The sequence below is a fragment of the Syngnathoides biaculeatus genome, chromosome 4 (genome assembly GCF_019802595.1).
Source record: "Syngnathoides biaculeatus isolate LvHL_M chromosome 4, ASM1980259v1, whole genome shotgun sequence".
In the NCBI taxonomy this organism is placed as follows: Eukaryota; Metazoa; Chordata; class Actinopteri; order Syngnathiformes; family Syngnathidae; genus Syngnathoides; species Syngnathoides biaculeatus.
This window is the reverse complement of record NC_084643.1, coordinates 31,884,539-31,907,316: the sequence shown is the minus strand read 5'-3', so window position 1 is coordinate 31,907,316 and position 22,778 is coordinate 31,884,539. Positions and strand designations below refer to the sequence as shown.

The following is a 22,778-nucleotide window of genomic DNA, read 5'->3' as shown; positions in this document are numbered from 1 at the left end:
ATTGAAGAGTTTGTTTTCAAAACGAGACACAGGCATTTTTTTCAGATTTACGAAACTCGCGCCAAAATTATCCATTCGGAGCTGGATAATTTTGGCGCGAGTTTCGTAAATCTGAAAAAAATGCCTATGTCTCGTTTTGAAAACAAACTCTTCAATTTTTCTGACACACCTACGGCACATCTCACCGCTGTTCTGGAGACGGTGGCACTGAAGGAACAACAGGAAACAGAACTGGACGTAGCAGAAATGAAGATGTTGAGGTTGTCGCTCGGAGTGAACAGGTTGGATAGGATTGGAAATGAGCACATTAGAGCAGTGATTTTCAACCACTGTGCCGCGAGAGATCGTCAGGTGTGCCGTGAGAAATTATCCAATATCACTTTTTTTTTTTAATTAACATTTATTAATAATTTTATGCAAATATTATGTCATTGTCCAGTGTCCGTGCTGTAAAGGCTGGCAGAGTAATGTAATATTTGTCCGTGTGGCAACACGTAGCTGATTGCCTCGTTCCTCCAAGAGAATTAGTGATGCACCTGAGAGGCCGTGGTGACAGTCATGGAGAAGTTTTTAAAAAGGACAACTGCAAACTCCGAACTGCGCCCTGGACAAGATTCTGACCCGGATGAAGGCCCGAGTATGAGTGGTGGGAAAAAGAAAGCAAAGACGGTGAGCTCAAGGCAATATAGTGAAAGCTATCTTTCGTTTGGATTTACTTTCACCGGGGATGAGACGACACCTATTCCGTTATCCCTGGTGTGTGGCGAGAAGCTATCCAACAGCGCCATGGTGCCAAGCAAGCTGAAACGCCATCTCCAAACGACACACCCGTCGCTTCAAAACAAGCCGATAGACTATTTTGTTCGCCTGCGTGTAAACACAGAGAAACAGGCAACGTTTATGAGAAAAACCACAAAGGTAAATGAGAAAGCGCTCAAAGCTAGTTACCTAGTCACCGAACACTGCGAAATCAAAAAAGCCGCACACTATGGCAGAGACATTAATACTACCTGCCTGTAAAGCCATTGTCAACGAGATGCTCGGCCCTGATGCAGTTAAAGACATCGCTAAAGTCCCGCTCTCTGATAACACAATTGCCAGGCGTATTGATGACATGTCTACAGACATCGAAAGCCATGTTTTGGAAAAGATACGCATCAGTAGTAAATTTGGGTTGCAAGTTGACGAGTCTACGGATATTAGTGGACATTCTCAGCTCTTGGCCAATGTGCGTTTTGTGGATGGAGATGCTATTAGAGAAAACTTCCTATTTTGCAAGGCAATGCCAGAAAAAAACAACCGGAGAGGAAATTTTTCAGGTCACATCGGAATATCTTGACCAGGGAGGACTTACGTGGGAAAAGTGGACAAGTGTGTGCACTGATGGAGCTGCAGCCATGGTCGGGCGAACCAAAGGCTTCGTGAGTAGAGTGAAGGAAAGAAACCCAGATCTGATTGTTACGCACTGTTTTTTGCACCGTGAGGCCCTCGTTGCGAAGACTTTACCTTTGGTTCAGGGTTGGCTTTGTGTTCATCTAAACAGGCCCATGTTTCACACTGACTCAGTATAAATAAATTGAGAAATTATATTGTAACTAAATATACTATACAGAGTTTTGTATCATTTTTGGTTAGTGGTGTGCCACAAAATTTTTGCAATGTAAAAAATGTGCCATGGCTCAAAAAAGGTTGAAAAACACTGCATTAGAGGGACAGCCAAGTTGAATGTTTTGGAGACAAGGTTCGAGAGAGCAGACTTAGATGGTTTGGACATGTCCAGAGGCAAGAGAGTGAGTATGTTGGTAGAAGGGTGCTGAAGTTGGAGTTGCCAGGCAAAAGAGAGAGAAGAAGACCAAAGAAAAGGTTGATGGATGTTGTGAGGAAGGACATGAGGACTGTGGGTGTGAGAGAGGAAGATGCAGGAATAGACTTGGATGGAAAAAGATGACACGCTGCCGCTACCCCTAACGGGACAAGCCAAAAGGAAAAGAAGAACATTAATGTTTCATTATTAACACTGACCTAGTTTACACGAATGTTTCGTGACAGGGACAGTTTTACCCTGGAAGTAATTATTTCTATCGCCATAATTTCCCGTGGGAAAAATATCCCAATTTCCTCACAGCTACAGGACATTGACTTTGTTCTTGTCATTTTCAGGCATATTGAGCTCTTCCTGGCTGATGTTATAATGAATATCTTCGTTGGCGTGTATCAACATGTCAATGTTTTTGGACTCATGACCCGGTTTGTGTATTTGAACACACTAGGACAAACGCCGCCAGCTTCTTTTATCGAGACTCGTCAAGGCAGGCCTGGTGGGGTGTGGTGTTTACCATGTTATCAAAACAAACTCAAGCCTTAAAAACAAACCTTACAAAATGGACCAGAGTCTTTAAACCTTGCTTTCACTATCAAGTCCAAGAGCATTTTAAGTTCAGGATTTTGTGGTTGTCTGGTTACCACGTCTACCTCTCAGACTGAAGTGAGGTTCAAACCTGTATGAAGCTTGCATGTTCTCCAAGCACGTGGGTGGGTTTTCTCCAGGGTCTCTGGTTTCCGCCAACATTCCAAAAACATGAATTTCAGATTCAGTGAAGACTCAAATGGTCCACTGTTCTCAATTTCTGTGGATAGTTGTTTGTGTACATAATTATGTCTGGTGATTGACAGGCAACCTGACTATGGTCTACTGTGCCTCTCACTTAAAGTCATTTGGGATAGACTCCATCTCACCTGTTAGCAAAGACGGTGAAGACAAGTACTCAAGAAAAAGGATGGCTGGTTATTATAATATAATGTATTTGTATATTGTTAAAAATGTCCTCGGGGCCATTCAAACTTATAGTGTTGACAAAATTGTGTTAAGAGGGAACAGCTGAAGCTCCAGGGTGAGGGCTTGACTCCAGCACTCCTTAGAGGGAACATATTTGTTGCCATCTAGTGGGGGGAAATGGCTCACCCAATATTAGAACTCATTGTCCAGCCATCCATTTTCTGAGCCGCTTATCCTCACAAGGGTCGTAGGAGTGCTGGAGCCATTTCCACCTGTCATCGGGTAGGAGCTGGGGTACACCCTGAACTGGTTGCCAGCCAGTTGCAGGGCACATGGCGACAACTAGTCGCACTCACAATCACACCTAAGGGCAATTTAGAGTCTCCAACGAATGCATGTTTTTGGGATGTGGGAAGAAACCAGAGTGCCCAGAGAAAACCCACGCGAAGTCGGGGAGAGCACAGTTGGGGTTGGGATTTGAACCCTGGTCCTCAGAATTGTCAGGCCAATGCTAATCCAACTAGTTGCTCCACCATGCCGCCACAAATAAATCAAGTTGTGAAAAGGATCTCAAAAATACGTTTTATATTGTTTCAAATTTTATCTAGCGTCATTGCATAGCGATGACATTGCACTATATGGTCTGAAATGAGTTTTAAAAAATCATCAGAAAACCAAAACACAGAGGGTGAAAAAAAAAATCATTCTTTTAAGAGGTGAACTAACTGTTGGAAAAGTAATTTTAATGTAACAAGAATGTAAACTGGAGTGATAAATCATTTTTAGCCCCTATGTTGAGCCACGGCACTTACAATCCTGTCTCAATTTACAAATTTAGTAAGTTAAATGTGTTCCATGATTTATTTTGCAGTAAGAATGACAACAAGTCGATAATTGGCAATTTTTTTTTAATCCTATAGACTGTCACTAGAGTACATTATTTGTAGTAAATCTATAATCATTCTCGGACCAATTCTTCAGTTTAGCGATAATGCACTTGACGATACTTTGTAGGACATAACTGATTGAGAATAATTGCCATTTTCAATAGAAAATAAACAATACACAGTATAGCTCTAGGAAAAAAATTACAGACCAAAAAATACTGAACCCGTGTTGGTATTTTGATCATTTTTAATTTTCTTTGACTAAATGCCCTCAAACGTGTTTCTGTCAATAGGACAATAGGAGAAAAAGATCATCTTACATTTTGTAGCATTTTTACTCTGTAACTTGCTTAAGTCAATGCCGTATTTTATTTGAAATTGTTCCATGTACTCCTCATTTTTACCAACACTATTATAATACTTCTAATAATATTCTGGTCTGGCTATAATGAGACGAATGTGTGTGATGACTGTACATGAACGTTGTTTTTTTTTTTTTTGGGGGGGGGGGGGGGGTCTGCTAGCATGTAGCATTGTTAGCATCCCGGTAGTTATCGTATGTCGCCATGACAACGCTCACGCGCACACTCGCGCTCGCGCAAACATGGCGGCCTCTGTTTCACCGCTCCGCTCCTACTGGACGCTTTGTAGCAGGTTGGCGGACCCCCACCGGTCATGCCGGGCCAAGCCGCGGACGCACAGGAAATGCGACAGTCAACGGAGACACCTGCACCAGTCGGCGACGAGGTAAAACGACTCCCAAGTGTCAGCGGTATCCGGACGGGTTTTTGACTAGCAAGCGGTTTTTTACTTTGTGTGACGACAGGGGGGAGGGTTGGGGGATGGACCCGCGCTGTCAACGGCAGGCGGCTTCACCGCAGGTGCTGCGTTTGCTCGCCAATCTTCAGATAATCACACATGACGGCAAAACATTACATAAGAGCGGCGAGTATGACCGCTTGACGCCCTGAGAGAACACACCGACCGCGTTCACGCCGCCGAATGGACGCAAACACTGTCAGAAATGAGAGATGATTACTGGGGGGGGGGGTGTATGAAGGAGAAGAAACCATTAACCAACCAGTGCAGGCTAACCTATGCTAGGTCAAATCCTCACGCTACTGTAATCCTGGCATTGCTAAACATTATGTTGTTTTTTCTCGAACACAATTAATATTTAATCACCTACTTCAACAATATTTTAGTGCAGAAACATTACGGACAGAAAAAGGTGCAGTGATGATATATGTCAATAGTGGAAGATCACATAGCACTTAGAAAAGGGTAAGCAGGTTGTTTTGTCATTTCCTATGATGTTGGTTAGCCGGTCCCCTTATAATAATCATAATAATAATAATTGTCTGTAATTATGGTTTACTTGCTTTTTACGCCAAAATATCGCCTCAGAAAATCTTTGGTTCAATGGTTATTATACCAACTTAATGACCAACAGTATGATCAGAATCAGCTTTAAATAAAATGAGGCAAAGGTTCTTTTCCTAAAATCAGAAATGAGAACCTCCACGCAATTGCTTTCGATAAATTAAGGTGTAAAAGAATGAATTAAATATCGCCTCCATTGTCTGAGCCGCTTATCCGCACAAGGGTCACGGGAGTGCCGGAGCCCATCACAGCTACCATTGGGCGAAAGGCGGACTGCGCCCTGAACTGGTTGCCAGTCAGTCGTAGGGCACATCGCTGACACAATCACTGAGCGGGAATTGGTCCCACGTTGCCCGCACCAAAGTCACGGTGTGTTTGGTGCTTTTCTAGTTCCACCTTTTGAATGGAACCACGTGATTCTTCTTCACCGGCTCCGTCCTCTTCCTTCCTAACCCTCTAAAGCGGTGATTCCCACTGGTCTAAAAAAAAAAAAAAAAAAAAGACTGGATGGCTAATTGGCCACCAAAACTCAAGTCGCCATCCGCCATCTTGATACTCCCAAAACAACCATGGCGACCTGCGCAGCGACAGCGATTAACTGCGTTAATTGCCAGTTTTGTTGGTGTGAGAAAACATTTCACAGGTAAGTTAGAAAAATTTACTCTGACACTGTTAACGTTTGTAAAGGTTTTTTTTAAATTTTCTGATGCTCTTAATTCACTTGAACAAGGTTTTGTTTACGGTTGTTGTTGTTCACTGTTTACTCTCTGCTTCACCTTAATAGGCCGATAGTTTTTCGCAAAAAAGCAATGTAAATATTTTATTAAATAATAAATATTATTTTGTAATATGCAAAGTTTCTTGGTAGTCACGGTGTTATGTGTCTTTTCTTTTGCACTTAGCCTTTTTTGGCTTACCGAGTCGAATAAAAAAAATCCTTCATGTTACTAGAACTTAAGAAATGTCAAGCTCACATGACCAATTTTAATTCTACATGCCAATTGTTCTTACTAAGAAACACAACTTCAGAGCGTTTTTCAGTGGTCTTTTGTCATTTGTTTTTCAATGTGGAAGCTTCATGAGCATGGTCCCGAAACAACAGGTACGTACGGCTGTATTCATAATAGTGCTGACCTATGTACATGTGACTTATGTCCAGGCACGCAGCCGTGGTGATTTCGGGTGCGGCGTTGGCTCGTCAGCTCCACAGGGAGATCCAACGTGACGTGGAAGAGCTCGTCGCTCAGGGCAACATGAGACCTCACCTGGGAGTGGTCTTCGTGGGGGACGACCCGGCCAGCAGGACCTACGTTCGGAACAAAACGCGCGCCGCCAGCACTTTGGGTCAGATGTCACGCCTCTCTTAACGGTGGATGACTAACGTACAACACGGAAAAGTAACTCACGCAACTGTTGGCGTGCTTGGACACGGCAGATACTCCCAGATAAATAAATAAACGTGGCATTGAGCAACAAAGGTAATCAACGAGAAAACAAAAGGGTGATGCGTTTTTTTTTTTTCCAATCCAGGTATTTCCAGTGACACCGTGTTACGCCCGAGCTCCGTCTCTCAGGAGGAGTTGCTGGATCTAATAGACAAGATGAACCGAGACTGGCGGGTCAGCGGACTGTTGGTGCAGCTGCCGCTTCCTGGTAAACACGGATTGCAAACATGTGCTCACTCTGAAAAGTCCGATTTAATATGCGAATACTGTTAAAAAGTGGGAGGCATGGTGGATCAGCTGGTAAAGCGTTGACCTCACAGTTCTGAGTACCCGGGTTCAATCCCGGCCTACCTATGTGGAGTTTGCATGCTCTCCCCATGCCTGCGTGGGTTTTCTGCGGGCACTCCGGTTTCCTCCCAAATCCCCAAAACATGCAACATTAATCGGAGAGTCTAAATTGCCCCCTAGGTGTGATTGTGAGTGCGACTTGTTGTTGTCTGTCTCCATGTGCCCTGCGATTGGCTGGCGACCAGTTCAGGGTGTACCCTGCCTCCTGCCCGTTGACAGCTGGGATAGGCTTCAGCACTCCTGTGACCCTCGTGAGGATAAGCGGCAAAGGAAATAGATGGATGGATATTTGTGGTTGTTTTTAGTTGGAGTTAACTCGCGGAAGTTTCACTAGTTTCCACTAGATGGCAGAAGGTTTTAACCTTTGTGTTCACCTGTTGCCAGTCATGATTCCTTGCTTGTATCAGTTTTCAAGGTAACTAAATTAGTGACTAAATTGAGACAAGATCATAATTATTTCAGGACACCTAACGGCGTAAAATGTGTTTTTGCCTTAATAAAGGTTGGGAAACAGTGCTTTATAGCATCCAAGATCTATGTTACCTACTAGGTTTGCCGAAGAGTGCAAGACAGTTCTTGACTTGTCCTAAAATTAAAAAAAAAAAAATCAAGACCAGGCGATTGTAGAAATGCCTCTTTCACTCTTTTTTTTTAGAGCACATCAATGAAAGAGCTGTCTGTAATGCCATCGCTCCAGAAAAGGACGTGGACGGCTTCCATATTGTGAATATTGGCAAGCTGTGTCTTGACCAGCGATCCATGGTGCCTGCCACGCCTGCAGCTGTCTGGGAGATCATTAAAAGATCAGGTGAATGCACATCTCTAACTCTATTTTCAATTATTTGATAATTTCATGCTATGTTTGTATAGGACACTGATTAAATGTTGCCACCAATAAGTTTCTTTCGATTTGTCCCTTTCGGGGTCGCCACAGCGTGTCACCTCAGATGAACGCACATATATGTTTGGCACAATTTTTACACCGGATGCCCTTCCTGACGCAACCCTTCTCAGGGAGTGGAGGCCCCAGTGGGATACGAACTCACAACCCCTGGTTTACCAAACCATTGCTCTAACCACTGAGCTATGGGGCCTCCTCCACTGGCACCGATAAGTCATTTGTCAATTTACAACATAAAGTCCACTCGATGGCGCCAAACAATAATTGTTCAACCTGCAATCACCGGCAGTAGAGTTGCATTACTCATCATTAAATTTCCCCCAGTTATTTCTAATTTCTCTTTGAAAATTATTGATCACATCCTAAAACTCTTTCAGGCAATATATGTTGTTATTTTTAAAAAAACCTTTGTTTTATTGTGGACTTTGAGGTTTTTTTTTTAAAAGCTGCTTTTAAAACTGCTTCCCAATAAATGCATGGTAATACTTATGACCATTACTAATAACTTGACATGTGTTTGTGGTCTTGATAAGAACTGTAAATGGGTAAAAAAAATAAAATAAAATTCCAACATTCCCGCCAAGATACACATTTGCAAGATTTGCTGAGGTTTTGGGGATAGTTTAAAAAAACAAACTGTAAATTGTGATTTAGTTGCTCAAGTAAATGAAAATACTCATTAAATCTTCAGGCAAAGCATGCCACACCCACCTCCATTTTAATATTTTAACATGCTAATCATCAGCATTGGTTTAGGCAAAAAAGCTTTACAATTTAATCACCCCTGTTTAAATTTCTGTTTCGTGTGATATTAAAAAATTGAGAAATATATATGAATGAATATAAATAATGTAAAAACTTTTTTCCCACCACTAATTTCACCTCTCATCTGAACAACTCAATTAAAAAAAAAAAAACATCCTGAATTCCTTTTTGATAAGGGGAAGTAAAAATGAAAATAAGTAGTAGTTCATCAGATGTACTTTAGACGATGGCAGGTCTGCTCTCCCATTTAACGTTTAAATGCAATTGGTTAATTCTCACCACTACCACATTCCATGATAAACTGTCTGTGGGTGTGCATACCTGTTCATACGCCTCATCTAAGTTCTTTATTTTTACTTCCCCTCTGGAAAATTGAGATGAACTGTTCAACGGTCGCATTAATGGTGGAAAAAGTTTTTTAATGAGTTAATTTGGTCTTGTTTTACATCACAATCTGCATTTGAATGGGGGGGTGTAGACTTTTTATACCCACTGTACATTTTCATCAAGTGTTGGCTTGCAAAAAGTTTTCATTTTTCAACATCTTTTTGTAAAAATCAAGTTATGTGTAATATATGTGTGAATAGACTTCAAAATATTAGTCAGCATTGTTTTGTTTTGTTTGCTGCAGTCATTGAATTCTTTTCATTTCCCTCCTTTTTCAGCCTTGAGAGGAAGGACAAACGAAGTCAAAATCACATGAAAAATGTATTACTCTATCCACATGCCAGTTGAGTTATTTTCTCCCTGAGGTGCCGAACATAATTCACTCCCAACTATTTTCCCTTGAAAATACGCCGCGCAGGTATTGAAACGGTGGGAAAGAATGTCCTGGTTGCCGGACGCTCCAAAAACGTCGGTATGCCCATCGCCATGTTGCTGCACACCGATCGGAGCCACGAGCGCCCTGGCGGTGAGTGCGTGTGATTGCGTTTGTGTCATCTGCGTAATTATGTTTTGTAGGCATAAACCAACGTGAAATTTGAATCAAGGGTGAACGGCGTTGCAATGTTCCAGTTGTTTAACAGTATAAACAGTGTATATTCTGCTACAGAACCCAAGTGCGCTTCAGCTTGAGGTCACAAACTGACGACTGAACATTGTCCTTCATTATTGGCTCTCACTGTGATTCTCTGGATTCCTAAAGCTTCACTGAAATGGCTTTTGTGAGCCTTTCTCGGCCAATACATGTCAATTACTTTGTCTCAACTATTCTGGAATTTTTTGGGGGGGAATCGTGTCATCTTGTATCTTGTTTCATAGGCATAACCCAACGTGAAATTTGAATCAAAGGTGAACGGCGTTGCAATGTTGCAGTTGTTTAACGGCCAATCAAAAAATGTATCACGTGAGTTATCGCTGCAAAAATCGAGATTTCTGGGTATGACGCGAGATCCAATCAGCCGCTACCAAGCTGTACCAGATCAGAATATACACTGTGAATACTGTTTTTTTTAATAATGCAAGATTTAGAATTTCGTATTCGCGTGGCTAAAAAGCAAGCCGTGGAGAACCCATGTTGCTGGAATTCTCCAGTGCACTCAGTAAGTGGGTCGATCATTGCCAACAGCCTCTTAAAATATCCACACTCTCAATTTATTTTCCCCCTGTTTTATATTTTTGTATTATTATAATACAGTGACAAGGGCCAGGGCAATCTTCTTCTTCCTGGGAAGTGGCCCTATGTTGTTTGTGGTTTCGGCATGCTATACAAATGATATGGTTCAGGACGTGGGACTCGTGCTGGTCTCCCAACTACGTGACGGGGAAACTAAAGTTCTTAAATAGTCGGGGAGCGGCGAGTCATGCAAAAGGGCGCCCAAGTACTTAACTTTTAGCCGTGCCCAAAAGGATGAAATGGTAAAAAACACGACATCTCCACTGTTCAGTACTACAAACTGGTTTGGACTCTTGATGGGAAGGAAAAATCAGGATTTCGGCAATGTCAGTAGTACCTCTAATAGGACTATAATGAGAGGTTGTGTGTTGTAGAATATAACAACAATAATAATCAAGACATTTAGCTCATAATATGAGGCTTTAACCCACAACCTTGAGCTTAACAGACTTCTGTTCAATCTCATAATGATACATCTTGCTGATTTTGTAGCACCTGATGAAGCCATTTTTGGTAATAACCATAAATTAAACCCCCCACCTTTGGTTTAGCTTCATCTTGGGTGTCCAGGCTACTTGATCCTCAGCATATCCTTCTTCCTTCGATGCTAAATAATCATATTTGCCCACTTTGAGGTTAAGATCTCGAGAGGCTACCCGGTGACGCAACATTATGTGTTAAATGTGAAATTCAGGCACGTTCAACATTTCAACATTGCACATTGGACATATTTCATAACTGTACACTTGCATTTGTCGTACCGGATGTTTACCGGGAAAAAAAGCAGGGAGTGTTTGTGTGTGAGGGGGGGCTCAAACGGATAAGGCGACCTTATAAGGTTGCAGGAAGTTCTAAGGGATTTGGAGAGGCATTCACCGGATGAAGCAACAACAAGATGTGATTTCAAGGTATTCCTCTTGCAGTATTACCTTAATCACGATACATACGTACCTGCCAAACTCTGAAGGAAGAGCACATTCCAGCTGCCAGGGACCACGTTTGGATGTTTATGATGATCAATGGAATGAAGTGTAAGAGCGAAAGAAGGTTCCTTCCTAAAGGTCTCCCCGTGAACAAGCTGCTCCACAGGTGTCAAATTCAAGGCCCGGGGGGCCAGATCCGGCCTGCCGCATGATTTTATGTGGACCCGCGGAGGCAAATCATGTGTATCAAGTTCCATGATTTTTTTTTTGTTCAAATATGTGCCAAAATTTCAAATTGTCCTATCAAAAATGATAACATTGAGAAATTACAGGTATTTTTGTGTTACCAAACAACAATATTTGGAAAAACCCATTACCCTTGATGTCTGATTCCAAAACTAGTTCATAAATTTCATGCGTTAATATGATGAGGCGGTTAAAGATTTTTAGCGTTTCAGAGCCTTTGAGGGAAACCGCAAGTGTAATGTGGCCCACGACAAAAATGAGTTTGACACCCCTGGTCTACACTAACCACTAGGCAACAGGTAGATGGGATTCACAAAGTGGCCTAGAGGAGTTTTTCCCGGATTTATTCAGTGATATTTCCTCACTTGACGAGGCAACCAAAACTCTGTTCGATTGTGGTTGTAAGAAATTGGAATTTGGGTTGGATTTTGATGTTAAAGCTGACCCAAAAATGAAACTGGACACAGACCCAGTGGAACCCTGAAGCTGAAAGCTCCTGAAGTGGGGAAAAAAACGGTTTAGTGATTTAAAAAAAAAAAAAAAAAAAATCAATTCAGTGATTTAAAAAAAACTCTAGCATCATCATGGCCATTGTCACTTGCTGTTAAAACCAAGTAGGCCTGAAACCATTCATCGAATGAAGCGAGTAATTCCATTCCTAAAAGCAATATCTGTCTTTCAAAGTGCTGAAGCCATAATTTTTTACCACTCAATAACAACAGTTAGTGGATGCGGGATGAAATAAGTTGGTGTGATGATGGTGAGCCAGGAGTAAAGGCCTTCTAATCTTTTTTTTAATTTTTTTTTTTATACTTGACTCCCACTCCACTAAAATATTTTCCTTTTATCAGTTCCTTTATGCAAATGGACACCAGTTTCTTTCATTTCTGTATCTCAACCACCACTCCTCCAAAAAATCAATAGTGCTATTTTTCCTGTTTATATTTTAAAATAAATGTGATGGAACATACTTCTACACTGCGTGTATAATATACAATTGTTCTTTGTTTGCATGTCTTTCTGGCGCGTCCACGCAGGTATGTGATCTGGTGGCGGTGATGTGCTCTGACTCGCCTTCCCTTCCACCACAGTCTTATCGCTCTTGAATCTTGGACTGTGCGGTCGGGTTTCAATCCAATGGCTGCAGGCCTGAACTCCCGGTCCCGGCTCAGCTATGACTGAAGGACGCATACCATCGAGTGGTGGGGGGGTTGTTTAAATGTTTCTTAAGGGATGTCATTAGGACGGATCAGTGCTTTGAGGATAATGACAACAATGACAGACATGAATTTGTTTTTATTTGCAGATACTGTTAGAGAGATTTCCTTCACTACTTTCCCCACTGCTGGTACTGACTCAATTATGAGTGCCCGAGGTCGCGCCATTGCGGAATATCAATGCCAATCTTTTGAAGTTCCTGAGAATACTGGAATTTCTCATTTTGGATTAGTAAAATAGTCAGAGTGAATAACGTTTTTTTCTCTTGGTTTTGAAAATATGATGCGATAATTAATTACTTGTTATCAAAATCTTCAAGTACCTGTGCTGTACATAAGTACATAAGTTATTTTTCTGGTATTGTGGACTTAAAGTTCAAGTGTCATCCCTATAAACATTCTAAAAAAGATAGTCAAATGGAAAATACACATAACATTATTCACTAAAATGTCTACACCAAAAAATAAATATGAGCGGAGAGCGCGTCATCCATGCGCAAAGTTGCAGAAGGGTCATTCTACGACATCCAAGTGGTCGTGCGGAAGCTGTCCGATGCGCACATCGACACATTTAGTACCCCTGTCATACGTACGCAGATCTTTTGTTACGTTATGAGAGACGGATTACGTGGTCTGCCCCAAACTATTATTTTTTTTTTAGTAGCTGTATACACACCTACCCGTCATTTGGAACCCAGGAAACTCTCTTCCTTTGCACCCGTGCAATCCATTTTTCACGACGAACCGGGTCCCTTGCGATCTTATGAAGGGTAAATCTATCCTCCCGAGTGTTCAAGCAATGTAGCAATGCAATGAGCCGGCATTTTGGCTAACACGATGGAGCAACGAGCTACCTTCCCGGAGGTGAAACTAATAGAAACAAACGAGTCCACTTGAGGGCGGTCCTGCCATGTACGTCACTTCCTGCTTCTTCTCGAAAACAAATCCCTTGAGAGCTTTTTCATGGCGGGAGTTACAAAAAGCTGTATACGTCTAAATCATGTTTTGTGGTGAAAAAAATGCATGGGTCCATGTTGGCTGCCGTTTTTTCATTAATAACATACTAAATATCATGCATTTCATGACAGTGGCCCTTTAAGAATTGGAAGTAGCCATCCGTTCTCTGTACCGCTAACCCTCACTAAGGTCGTGGGTGTGCTGTGTACAACCTAGACTGGTCAAGTATTGGAAGTAAAAATATTCCAAAAAGCGGGTATTGAAAGTTAGATTAGATTTTACTTGTAATTATTTTTCTGTATTTTTCATTTTCATGACTTCCTCTTATCGGTATCCCTACCACAATGATCTGTTCTCAAGCTTTGTGCTCTGTGAATCAGGCATTACATCAATGAACATTTTCTTCAGATTTTGTTTTGCAGTAATGAAGATACTTAGGGGGAAATGTACATTGTGTCTTCTCAAATTCTTATGTTTTTGCAGTGCTTCCCCACTTTAATGTTCAAGCTCATAAAAAATGCAAATATCAGACAAATATAAACCAAGTGATCTTAAAATGGTGTTTTAAAAATGATTTCTTCTATCAAAGCAAAACAAACGAATTCAGAAAAAATAGAGGGCTTTTGAGCGTCAATGGTCTTTTTAAGGTCATGCCACTGCATTTCTATTAGATTCAAGTCTGGACTTTGACTAGGCCACTTCAAAACCTTTTTTAATGTAGCCATTCTGAAGTTGACTTGCTTGTGTGTTTTGGATCATTATCCTGCTTCAGAACCCAGGTGTTCTTCAGTTTAAGGTCACAAACTGACGGCTGAACGTTCTCCTTTAGGATTGGCTCTCACTGTGATTCGCTGGATTCCTAAAGTTTCACTGAAATGGCTTTTGTAGCGCTTTCCAGACTGATAGATGTCAATTACTTTGTCTCAACAATTGTGGATGTTTTTGGGATCGTGTCATCTTGTTACAGCTTTTTAAAAAACATATTTTTTCTGACTTGATTTTGTCTGGACAGATTGTGTAAAGTGATTTCTTGATTGAACAGTTCTGGAGGTAAAAAATTGTGATTAGACAATTAATTTATGATTTCACAAAGGAGGTAATTTTTCACACAGGGCCTGGTAACTGGATTTTTTCCCCTTCATAAACGGCATTTCAAGTGCACTTCGGCTATATCTGTTTGATGTTTGAATTGATTTGATTATTTGATTTGTCTGATCTGAAACATTAAACTCGGGAAATTGTGTAAAAGGGGGCAAATTTTTTATGGTCCCATAATGTAATTATAAATGTGCATTTTATTTAAGAAATGGATTGGAATAAAAGTGAAAGTTGCCAGGTATATAAAATAATGACATGCAGACACTTCATCAGTCCACCTAATGTGACAAAGTATTTGTATTCCATTAAATTACAATACTGTCTGACAATTTTACTTTCTGGTATGGATTTAACTGCCACAATGTGTAGAATGTAATTTATAAACTGCAAACAACTTCACTGTCCAAAAGTTAGTTTTTATGCAGATAAGTCATGTTGTTATTGTTGGCGCAGAACTAATTTTAAAATGTCTATAATAGACTGTGTTGGCACAGTGGTGCAACTGGTTAGCGTGTTGGCTCTTACAGTTCTGAGGTCCGGGGTTCAAATCTCAGCCCTGGCTGTCTGGAGTTTGCATGTTCTCCCGGTGCCTGCGTGGGGTTTCTCAGGGAACTCCGGTTGCCTCCCACATCCCAAAAACATACGACATTAATTAGACACTCTAAATTGCCCTGAGGTGGTACGTGAGCACGTGTGGTTGTTTGTTTTATGTGCCGTGCGATTGGCTGGCAACCAGTTCAGGGTGTACGCTGCCTCCTGCACGATGACAGCTGGGATAGGCCCCATGCATGGATGGAAATTTGTACAACAACACAGACAGAAAGTAAACCTTTTGTGGTATTATATTTCTTCAAACTAGATATTTGAACTCAGAGGAGACACGCATGTAGACAATATAATACTCAGACCCATATATTTTTATCCTTTGCAAAAAAATGACAATGACAGTTGTGAAATTCTTTGTGCCTCTTGGTATTATAGTGCCCTCGGTGGCCAATGTGCACACAGCAGAATAAGCAGCGCAATGTCCAATGAGTTGAAGCAAAAATGGTCAAAAAGGGTTTCGTTCTTTACATTCTATTTAATTACATCTGTACGGTACGTTTTTAAAAAGTGCATTTCATACAGCGTGCTATTTTTCAATCACTTTTGAAAAATGTGATTTCAGGCGACGCCACGGTGACCATCGCTCACAGATGTACGCCGAGGGAGCGGCTGAAGCAGCTAACCAGCCTGGCCGACATCATCATTGCTGCTGCAGGTTATTTGACGACCGTGGCGTTTAGTTAGCTTGATTGAAATTCAACTTTTGTGATGGCGCTTAATATGAGTTGCAGTGAAATCAACCATCTGGTCTTTCGTCACATTATGATATTTTACTGTTGTCTGTGTGTTTAGGTGTTCCCGGTCTGATCACAGCAGATATGGTGAAAGAGAGTGCGGCGGTCATTGACGTGGGCATCAACCGCATCGTGGACCCCGAAACGGGGAAACTGAGGCTCATCGGCGATGTGGACTTTGAGGGTAAACACCTGGTTTGAGTTTTTACTCAAGAGCACACGTTCTTGTTAAAGCATGAATGAAAGTGAAAATTAACGAGGCATGTAATTACTACTGGGAGTGATGATTTAAATGTTCCTTTTAAAGTCATTGCAAAGTCATTTTGATTGTGCATAGTGACTTTTAAAAGCGTTTAATGATTCTTGTTTTTTCCATTTCAACCCAGGACATTGCTTTTTCACTAATGTACGGATACACATCGATATACCGTAATTCTCGGACTAAAGAGGGCACCTGTTTACAAGCCTCATCGAGTACATTTGTAAAGGAAGTACCCTTTGGTACATACATACGCTGCAGCTGTGTAAAAGCCTCAAGTGCCCACATTGAAACACGAGATATTTACAAAGAAAGAATGGTAAACAGAGTGTAAGGCTAACGTGGCGCTAATGCTACTTCTAATGCTAGCGCATCGCTAGTTAAAATGAAACTTATCTGTAAATATCAGTGAGACATGCCAGTAACATAGCAGCAACACGCTAGCACAGCGGTAAGACTAGCGCAGTGCTAACAAGGGCCGGTAAAAGTCACTTCCTCGGCACATATATTCCACTGGTCTCATTCTCACCTTTTCCGCTCGAGTGTCTCCTTGCGGCCGAAAGAAAAAATGCACAAATTAGTCGCATCACCGCATAAACCGCAGGGTTGCAAGCATGTGAAAAAAGTCGCGGGTTGTAGGCTGGAAATTACGGTACTAAGAAGATGAATAATTTAGCATCGTTCAGTTTTGGCGGAGTGCTCATTTGTCTCACGGTTCTGAAGATCGGGTTTCAAATCCGGCCTCGCCTGAGTGGGGTTTGCATGTTCTCCCCGTGCCCCCGTGGGTTTTCTCTGGGCACTCCGTTTTCCTCCCACATCATAAAAACATGCACCCTGGGTCAATTGGTGTCTCTAAATTGCCCGTAGGTGTAAATGTGAATGGTTGTTTTTTACAATTGAATGCCGACCAGTTCACGCTGTACCCACCCTCTTGGCCAGACTCAGCTGGGATAGGCTACAGCGTGGCCGCGACCCTAGTGAGGATAAGCGTTACGGAAGATGAATGACTGAATTAAACAGTGGCTGAACATACGTTTGAAGAATCCCATATCGACTTCAACGTTAAACTTGGGATTCTTATCACTGTTGTACAGAAGATCAAAGAGAACTGATGGTCTGATAAGGCCCATGGGTGAAAAAAGTGTTTATACATTTTTTGGTGGGAGGGGTCGCCTGCATAATCTTTAGTGACTGATTTTGAACTGCTGTAAAATCCATAATATGTGTCCTTTGTTTTAGTGCCAAGTAATGAGAGGGGAAAGATGGCTGCCAAGTGTTTCTAAACTCCCGTGTCGTTTGTCACTTGTCGCAGGTGTGAAACAGAAGGCCAGCTTCATCACTCCCGTTCCTGGAGGTGTGGGCCCCATGACGGTGGCCATGCTGATGAAGAACACTGTGACGGCCGCCAGAAACGCGCTGACGCATTAACACGACGCACCTCGTGACACACACACACGTACACTTTTCAGCAGACCTTTTCACCATGATGTCGCATGTACTTCCGGGTGGCAGAAACTCAAGCGATCTCGAAGAAAACCTTACTTTGTTGACAATGGTAGAAGGATTGAGAAAGCAGAGGAGAGGGCGTGAGTAATGATTTCACCATTGAAGGAATGTTTGCGATGTCAGGAGAAAAGAAAATGCGTATGTGACGCAAAGTCGTAGTTGATTCAAATGATCGGAATAATGTCACAGGCGTGCTCTTTTGAAAACATGACCAAACATTTTTTACGAACCTGTGAGAAAATGCCTTCCACAAACCCAATAATAGTTTGGTTCCCAGTCTCTTCCTTGAGAAATAACCTTTGTGCCATATTATGATTTTTTTTTTTTTTTTCCCCCTGTACAACTATTTACAACATCCACTTGATTTATTACTCTTCTCACCCACGAGATTAAAAACACTGCAAAATAAATGTAAATTTGACAAACCACACATAAGAGGTTCACATATGGAAGTAAATTAGTGCCACAGAAAACAGGATTTGAATTTGAAAAGTAAAGTGATCACATTTTCAATAGTTGTCTTTCAGTGTAACTTTTCAATGTTAACAATTCAACTGGCTTCAATTGACTGTCTGAAATTCACTGTCTGTGCCACTCGGCAGGGTTACTTCAGGTCACAACCAAACAGCCAGCCAATCGCGGTTACGCTTTCTTAGTCACTTGACATCACGGAGTAAGAAAGCGTAACTGGATTGGCTGGCTGTTTGGTTCTGACCTGAAGTAACCCTCCCTGGTGGCACAGACAGTGAATTGGAGCAACTATTGAAAATGTGATCACTTAACATTTCAAATTCAAACCCTGTTTTCTTTGGCATTTCAAATTCAAATCCTGGTGGCACTAATTTACTTCCATATGCACAACAATGATTAGGGAAAAAAATTGTTGCAAGAATATAAAATGAATCTTCAAAATCGTGAAAACAAAGCCCTTTGTTGGCTCTTTTAACCTATTCATGGGCGGGGTGGCAATTTTTTGCCTTATTGAGATAAGTCTCCTAACAGGCCACAATTGAGGAAATAAAACTTCTTTTTTGTTTTAACACATAAAACAAAGGGCAAAAAAGATGTACCCTCTCACGGGCAGCGTCCCAAAATTGGGACGGACGGTTATGTTATCAGTTCTGTGAAGTGGTACATACTAGAGATATGTTTATTAATTAATTCTCATTCTAGAACGACATTTACGCATTAGTAATACTGACGGATTAGCATTTTGAAGATTAACTTGGTTTCTCTCTTTCTTCTCTTGGAAAGCACTCCATGTGTGCTTGAGGCAGCCATGTTGGGTCAGGAAGGAAAGGGAAATAACTCTGTGCTAACTTTGACCGATGAGTTATCCTCTCCTGATGCCAAATTATGGCTTCAGATTAAAACACTTAAATATTTTGATATACTGAAGGATATGATGCGTGAAAATCATGATGTGCCAAAAATGGGACGCTGCCCACGAATGGGTTTTAAAATGCCGCGGGCTTGGGCTGCTGAATGTGCTGAAGCTACGCCCTGCTGAAGTGTCAGCTGTCACTCAAAAACCACAAATATGAATTATGACTATACATGGCACCGCAAAAAGAGATCTGCGTAAAGCTTCCAGTAGCTGAAATATATCCCACTTGGTCGTCATGGCAACGTGGTGTACTAAAGCGGCCTTGCCAGTACAAAGCCTTTCTTCGTTTTCCCGCATTTCACTGCAAGACGTGCCTGCACTTATGGCTGACGATGAGGCGCTCTAAAGCTGCCACACTAGTCGAAGGGAACTTGAATTTTTGGGGTGTAACCACAGCTAGCTAGCTAGATGAGTGCTGATGTGAACGAAGGCGCCCCAACTTCTCATGCCTGCGTCAATGCACTTCCCCCCAAAAATCATCTTCACAGTTGACCTCTACATAATTCTCACTCTCGCTTCAATGATCTTCAAACCAAAAATGTCTTCATCATTTAGAAATATTATATTATTTATTTTACATTTATTTTAAAATGCCTAAAAAAAATGTCTGTATCCGGCAATGCCAATACAAGTTTTTGAAGTCAACGGTCGTCATATCATTTTGTGCCACCCGGAAGTACTCTGGTGCCTATCGTTTACAAACATTATAAAAAGCTGTGGACAAGAATCGAGACTCCATACCTGCTTACTTGAGATGTTTATACCATGTTCCTTTTTGTTCCTTTTTTTTTTTTTTTGTATTTATTTCTTCTTACAAGAGTTCATATTTTTTCTACCGAGGACATTTTTAGTTACTTGTGGAACAATCCCAGGTTGCACGGGAAAGCGAATATGAAATAAACGGCTTCGAAGGTATTTTGGAAAAGGAGTGTCCTTTATGTTTTCACGTGCCTAACTGCGGTCATTACGTGGACTCGGCGTTGAAAAGAGCCTGAGGGTGGTTCCGTTATTGTTACCATCACTCAGTTTCAGCAGCCCCAGATGGACCTGTATGAGCATGCACCAAGAATGTGAGAAGAAAGGAAGTGTGACGTGAATTTTTTCTTTTTTTTTTATCTGGCGGGGTGGGGGAGTGTAAAGGAAGTTCCCTGGGATTCGTTAGAACTTTTTGTTTCATTGATCAGAGGTTATCGAGAGAAAAAAAAATAATCCCGGCGGTTGGGTGCTTGCTCTATATAAAGTCCAGAGAATGATAAGCAGCACTGTGTCGAAACTGATTTTGAGCCAGACGAAATGTTTGCACAGAGTCTCAAACAGGGTGAGTTGTTCATTTATCTTTTTTTCAAATGTAAATATAAAAACTGAAATATAGCCGATTTATTCCGGTGGCGTTAAGATGAAAGATGATGATTTTGTTTTTTCTTTTCAGGTGTGCTCTCAGCCTTTCTTCTTCTCCTGGCAGCGTCGGGACACTCGGCAGAAACCACAAATATGACTCGGCTTGAAAACGGTAACTTATCAGTTGCTTTTGTTTCCTGTACAATAACAATGAGCATTTTTTTTCAGTCCACCTCTGACTGTGCCAATTAAGTCTGACATCTGAATCATATTTAATACAATAAACACTAACTCATGAAGAAAAACGAGATAACTTTTAAATACAGTCACTGAATGTTATAAGTGCAGCTCAAAACAGACCATATTTGATGCCATTCATGTATCAGAATGAAGGTGCATCTCATTTCTGTGAATGTACTTCACTGTCAGTAAATATTCATATTTTTAGAACTGAAGCAAAAGTGGGGATATAATGCTTCTCTTGTCATAGATTTTTATCTATCTATCTATCTATATCTATCTATCTATCTATCTATCTATCTATCTATCTATCTATCTATCTATCTATCTATCTATCTATCTATCTATCTATCTATCTATCTATCTATCTATCTATCTATCTATCTATCTATCTATCTATCTATCTATCTATCTATCTATCTATCTATCTATCTATCTATCTATCTATCTATCTATCTATCTATCTATCTTATAATGTACAGCTGCTAACGCTATTCGCTCCGCGCAGGCAGCTCGTCGGACCCGCTACTCCTGAGTTCGCATAGACCGTGCGGGAGCCGAGACCAGCACTTCTGTTTAAACGGCGGCACGTGCGTCTATCCTCAGGACAACACGGAACCCTTTTGCATGTGAGATGTCAAAACGCGAGCTTGAAGAAGCACGCCAGCGCCCGTCGTGTCGATTCTCGTTCTCTCTCTTTCTTTGGAACGCTAACCCGTCTTCCGTTTGCAGCTGCGCGGCCGGCTTCAGCGGGAATCGCTGCCACTACGACGGCGAGGTGGACTCCATGTTCTGTCAAACTCCCCTAATCATGGAGCACCTCATCTCCATCATCTGCGGGACGGCCGTCGTCGCGTTTGTCCTAGTCTTCATCGGTTTTTGCGTCGTCCGCAAGAGGTGAGCGCCTTCGTTTTGCGTGCGAATCGCATCTTGACACGTTCTCGATTCGACGATCGATAAATGGGACCACTTGTTTTGTTTTCAGGTGTGTAAAATCAGCGAAGCAAATCGAATCTGTGCCATCTGAGGTGACGGTGTGAAACCCTCCGCACTTCCCTAATCTTCATGATCCTCTCCCGTGCCGCATTCAAGAGTACACAACAGACACAAACAGAACAAAAGTTCTTTCTTTTGCACTGAGTTTACCACCTGTGATGTTTTCCGCCAAGGCCAAAACATCCAAGAGCAACAAAACCCTGTGCGATGGTCCTTTAAAAAAAAAACAAAAAATCATGAAAATGTGACTATTTATTGTTGTAACTTATTTTCTGTTCAATTTATTTAAGTGTGTTTAATAAATGAATGCAATTTTAAATGTGTGCATTGTCTTTAACCCCACCCAATTATTAGTGAAAATTAAATTTCACAATCTGGAATACTTTGACTGGGTCACACATTGGGAGGGAGGGAGTATTTTGTAGCCTTCTGTATGCCGTACACTTTTTTTTTAGGTTGCACATGTTTATGTTGTAAAAATTAACAAACATGATCGCAAATCGGTCACAAAAATGTTGCCAATGTCCCGATCGATAATGGCATCACTCTTGATTCAAAGAAATTACAATATTCTAATATTGAACAATGACAGGGTTTGCCCAGCAAGGGAACCTCTTTCATTTTCATATTTATATTCTGCCGGTCATGAAGCACTTTTTTGTGATGTTTGGGGCCTAAGGCAATTTCCGTTGTTTGCCTAATTGCCTGTCATCAAAATTTGTAAGGTTTGTGTCTTTGAACAAAAGAAGCTCTGTCCCAAGTTGTTTAAGTCATCCAGATGTAAATCACATGCCATAAAAGTTGTAATTTTCATTTTATTTTGAAACCACTTGAGAGTTTCCTTGGCAGTATGTTTTGGATCGTTATCCCACTGACATGTCCACCCATGTTTCATTTTCATCATCCTTGTCCATGGCAGCAGATTTTTCTCAAGAATGTCTTTTTTTTTATTTTTTACCAGTACCATTTGTTGAAAAGCAGCCCCACACCATCATGTTTCCACCTCTGAACTTGACTGGAGGGAAGGTTTTCAGGATGATGTGCAGTGCAATTTCTTTTCCAAATATAGTGTGCACTATGGCATCTGCTCATCCGCACAAGTGTCACGGAAGTGCTGGAGCCTATCAAAGCTCAGGCAGGAGGCGGGG

General features: G+C 41.4%; 2 protein-coding genes across 2 annotated transcripts; both read left to right on the top strand.

The window, feature by feature from the left end:
• Positions 1-4,237: 4,237 nt before the first annotated feature.
• On the top strand, positions 4,238-21,225 carry LOC133499903 (bifunctional methylenetetrahydrofolate dehydrogenase/cyclohydrolase, mitochondrial-like). Its single transcript, XM_061818317.1, has 9 exons — positions 4,238-4,410; positions 6,206-6,390; positions 6,577-6,699; positions 7,495-7,647; positions 9,311-9,418; positions 15,733-15,825; positions 15,963-16,088; positions 17,476-20,566; positions 21,147-21,225. Exons 1-8 carry the CDS (start codon positions 4,268-4,270, stop codon positions 17,589-17,591), a joined length of 1,047 nt encoding a protein of 348 aa, XP_061674301.1. The 5' UTR covers positions 4,238-4,267; the 3' UTR covers positions 17,592-20,566; positions 21,147-21,225.
• LOC133498852 (epigen-like) lies at positions 20,350-21,674 on the top strand. Its single transcript, XM_061816047.1, has 5 exons — positions 20,350-20,374; positions 20,486-20,566; positions 21,143-21,263; positions 21,367-21,531; positions 21,620-21,674. The coding sequence occupies exons 1-5, from the start codon at positions 20,350-20,352 to the stop codon at positions 21,672-21,674; spliced, it is 447 nt and encodes a 148-aa protein (XP_061672031.1).
• The last annotated feature ends 1,104 nt before the right edge of the window (positions 21,675-22,778 follow it).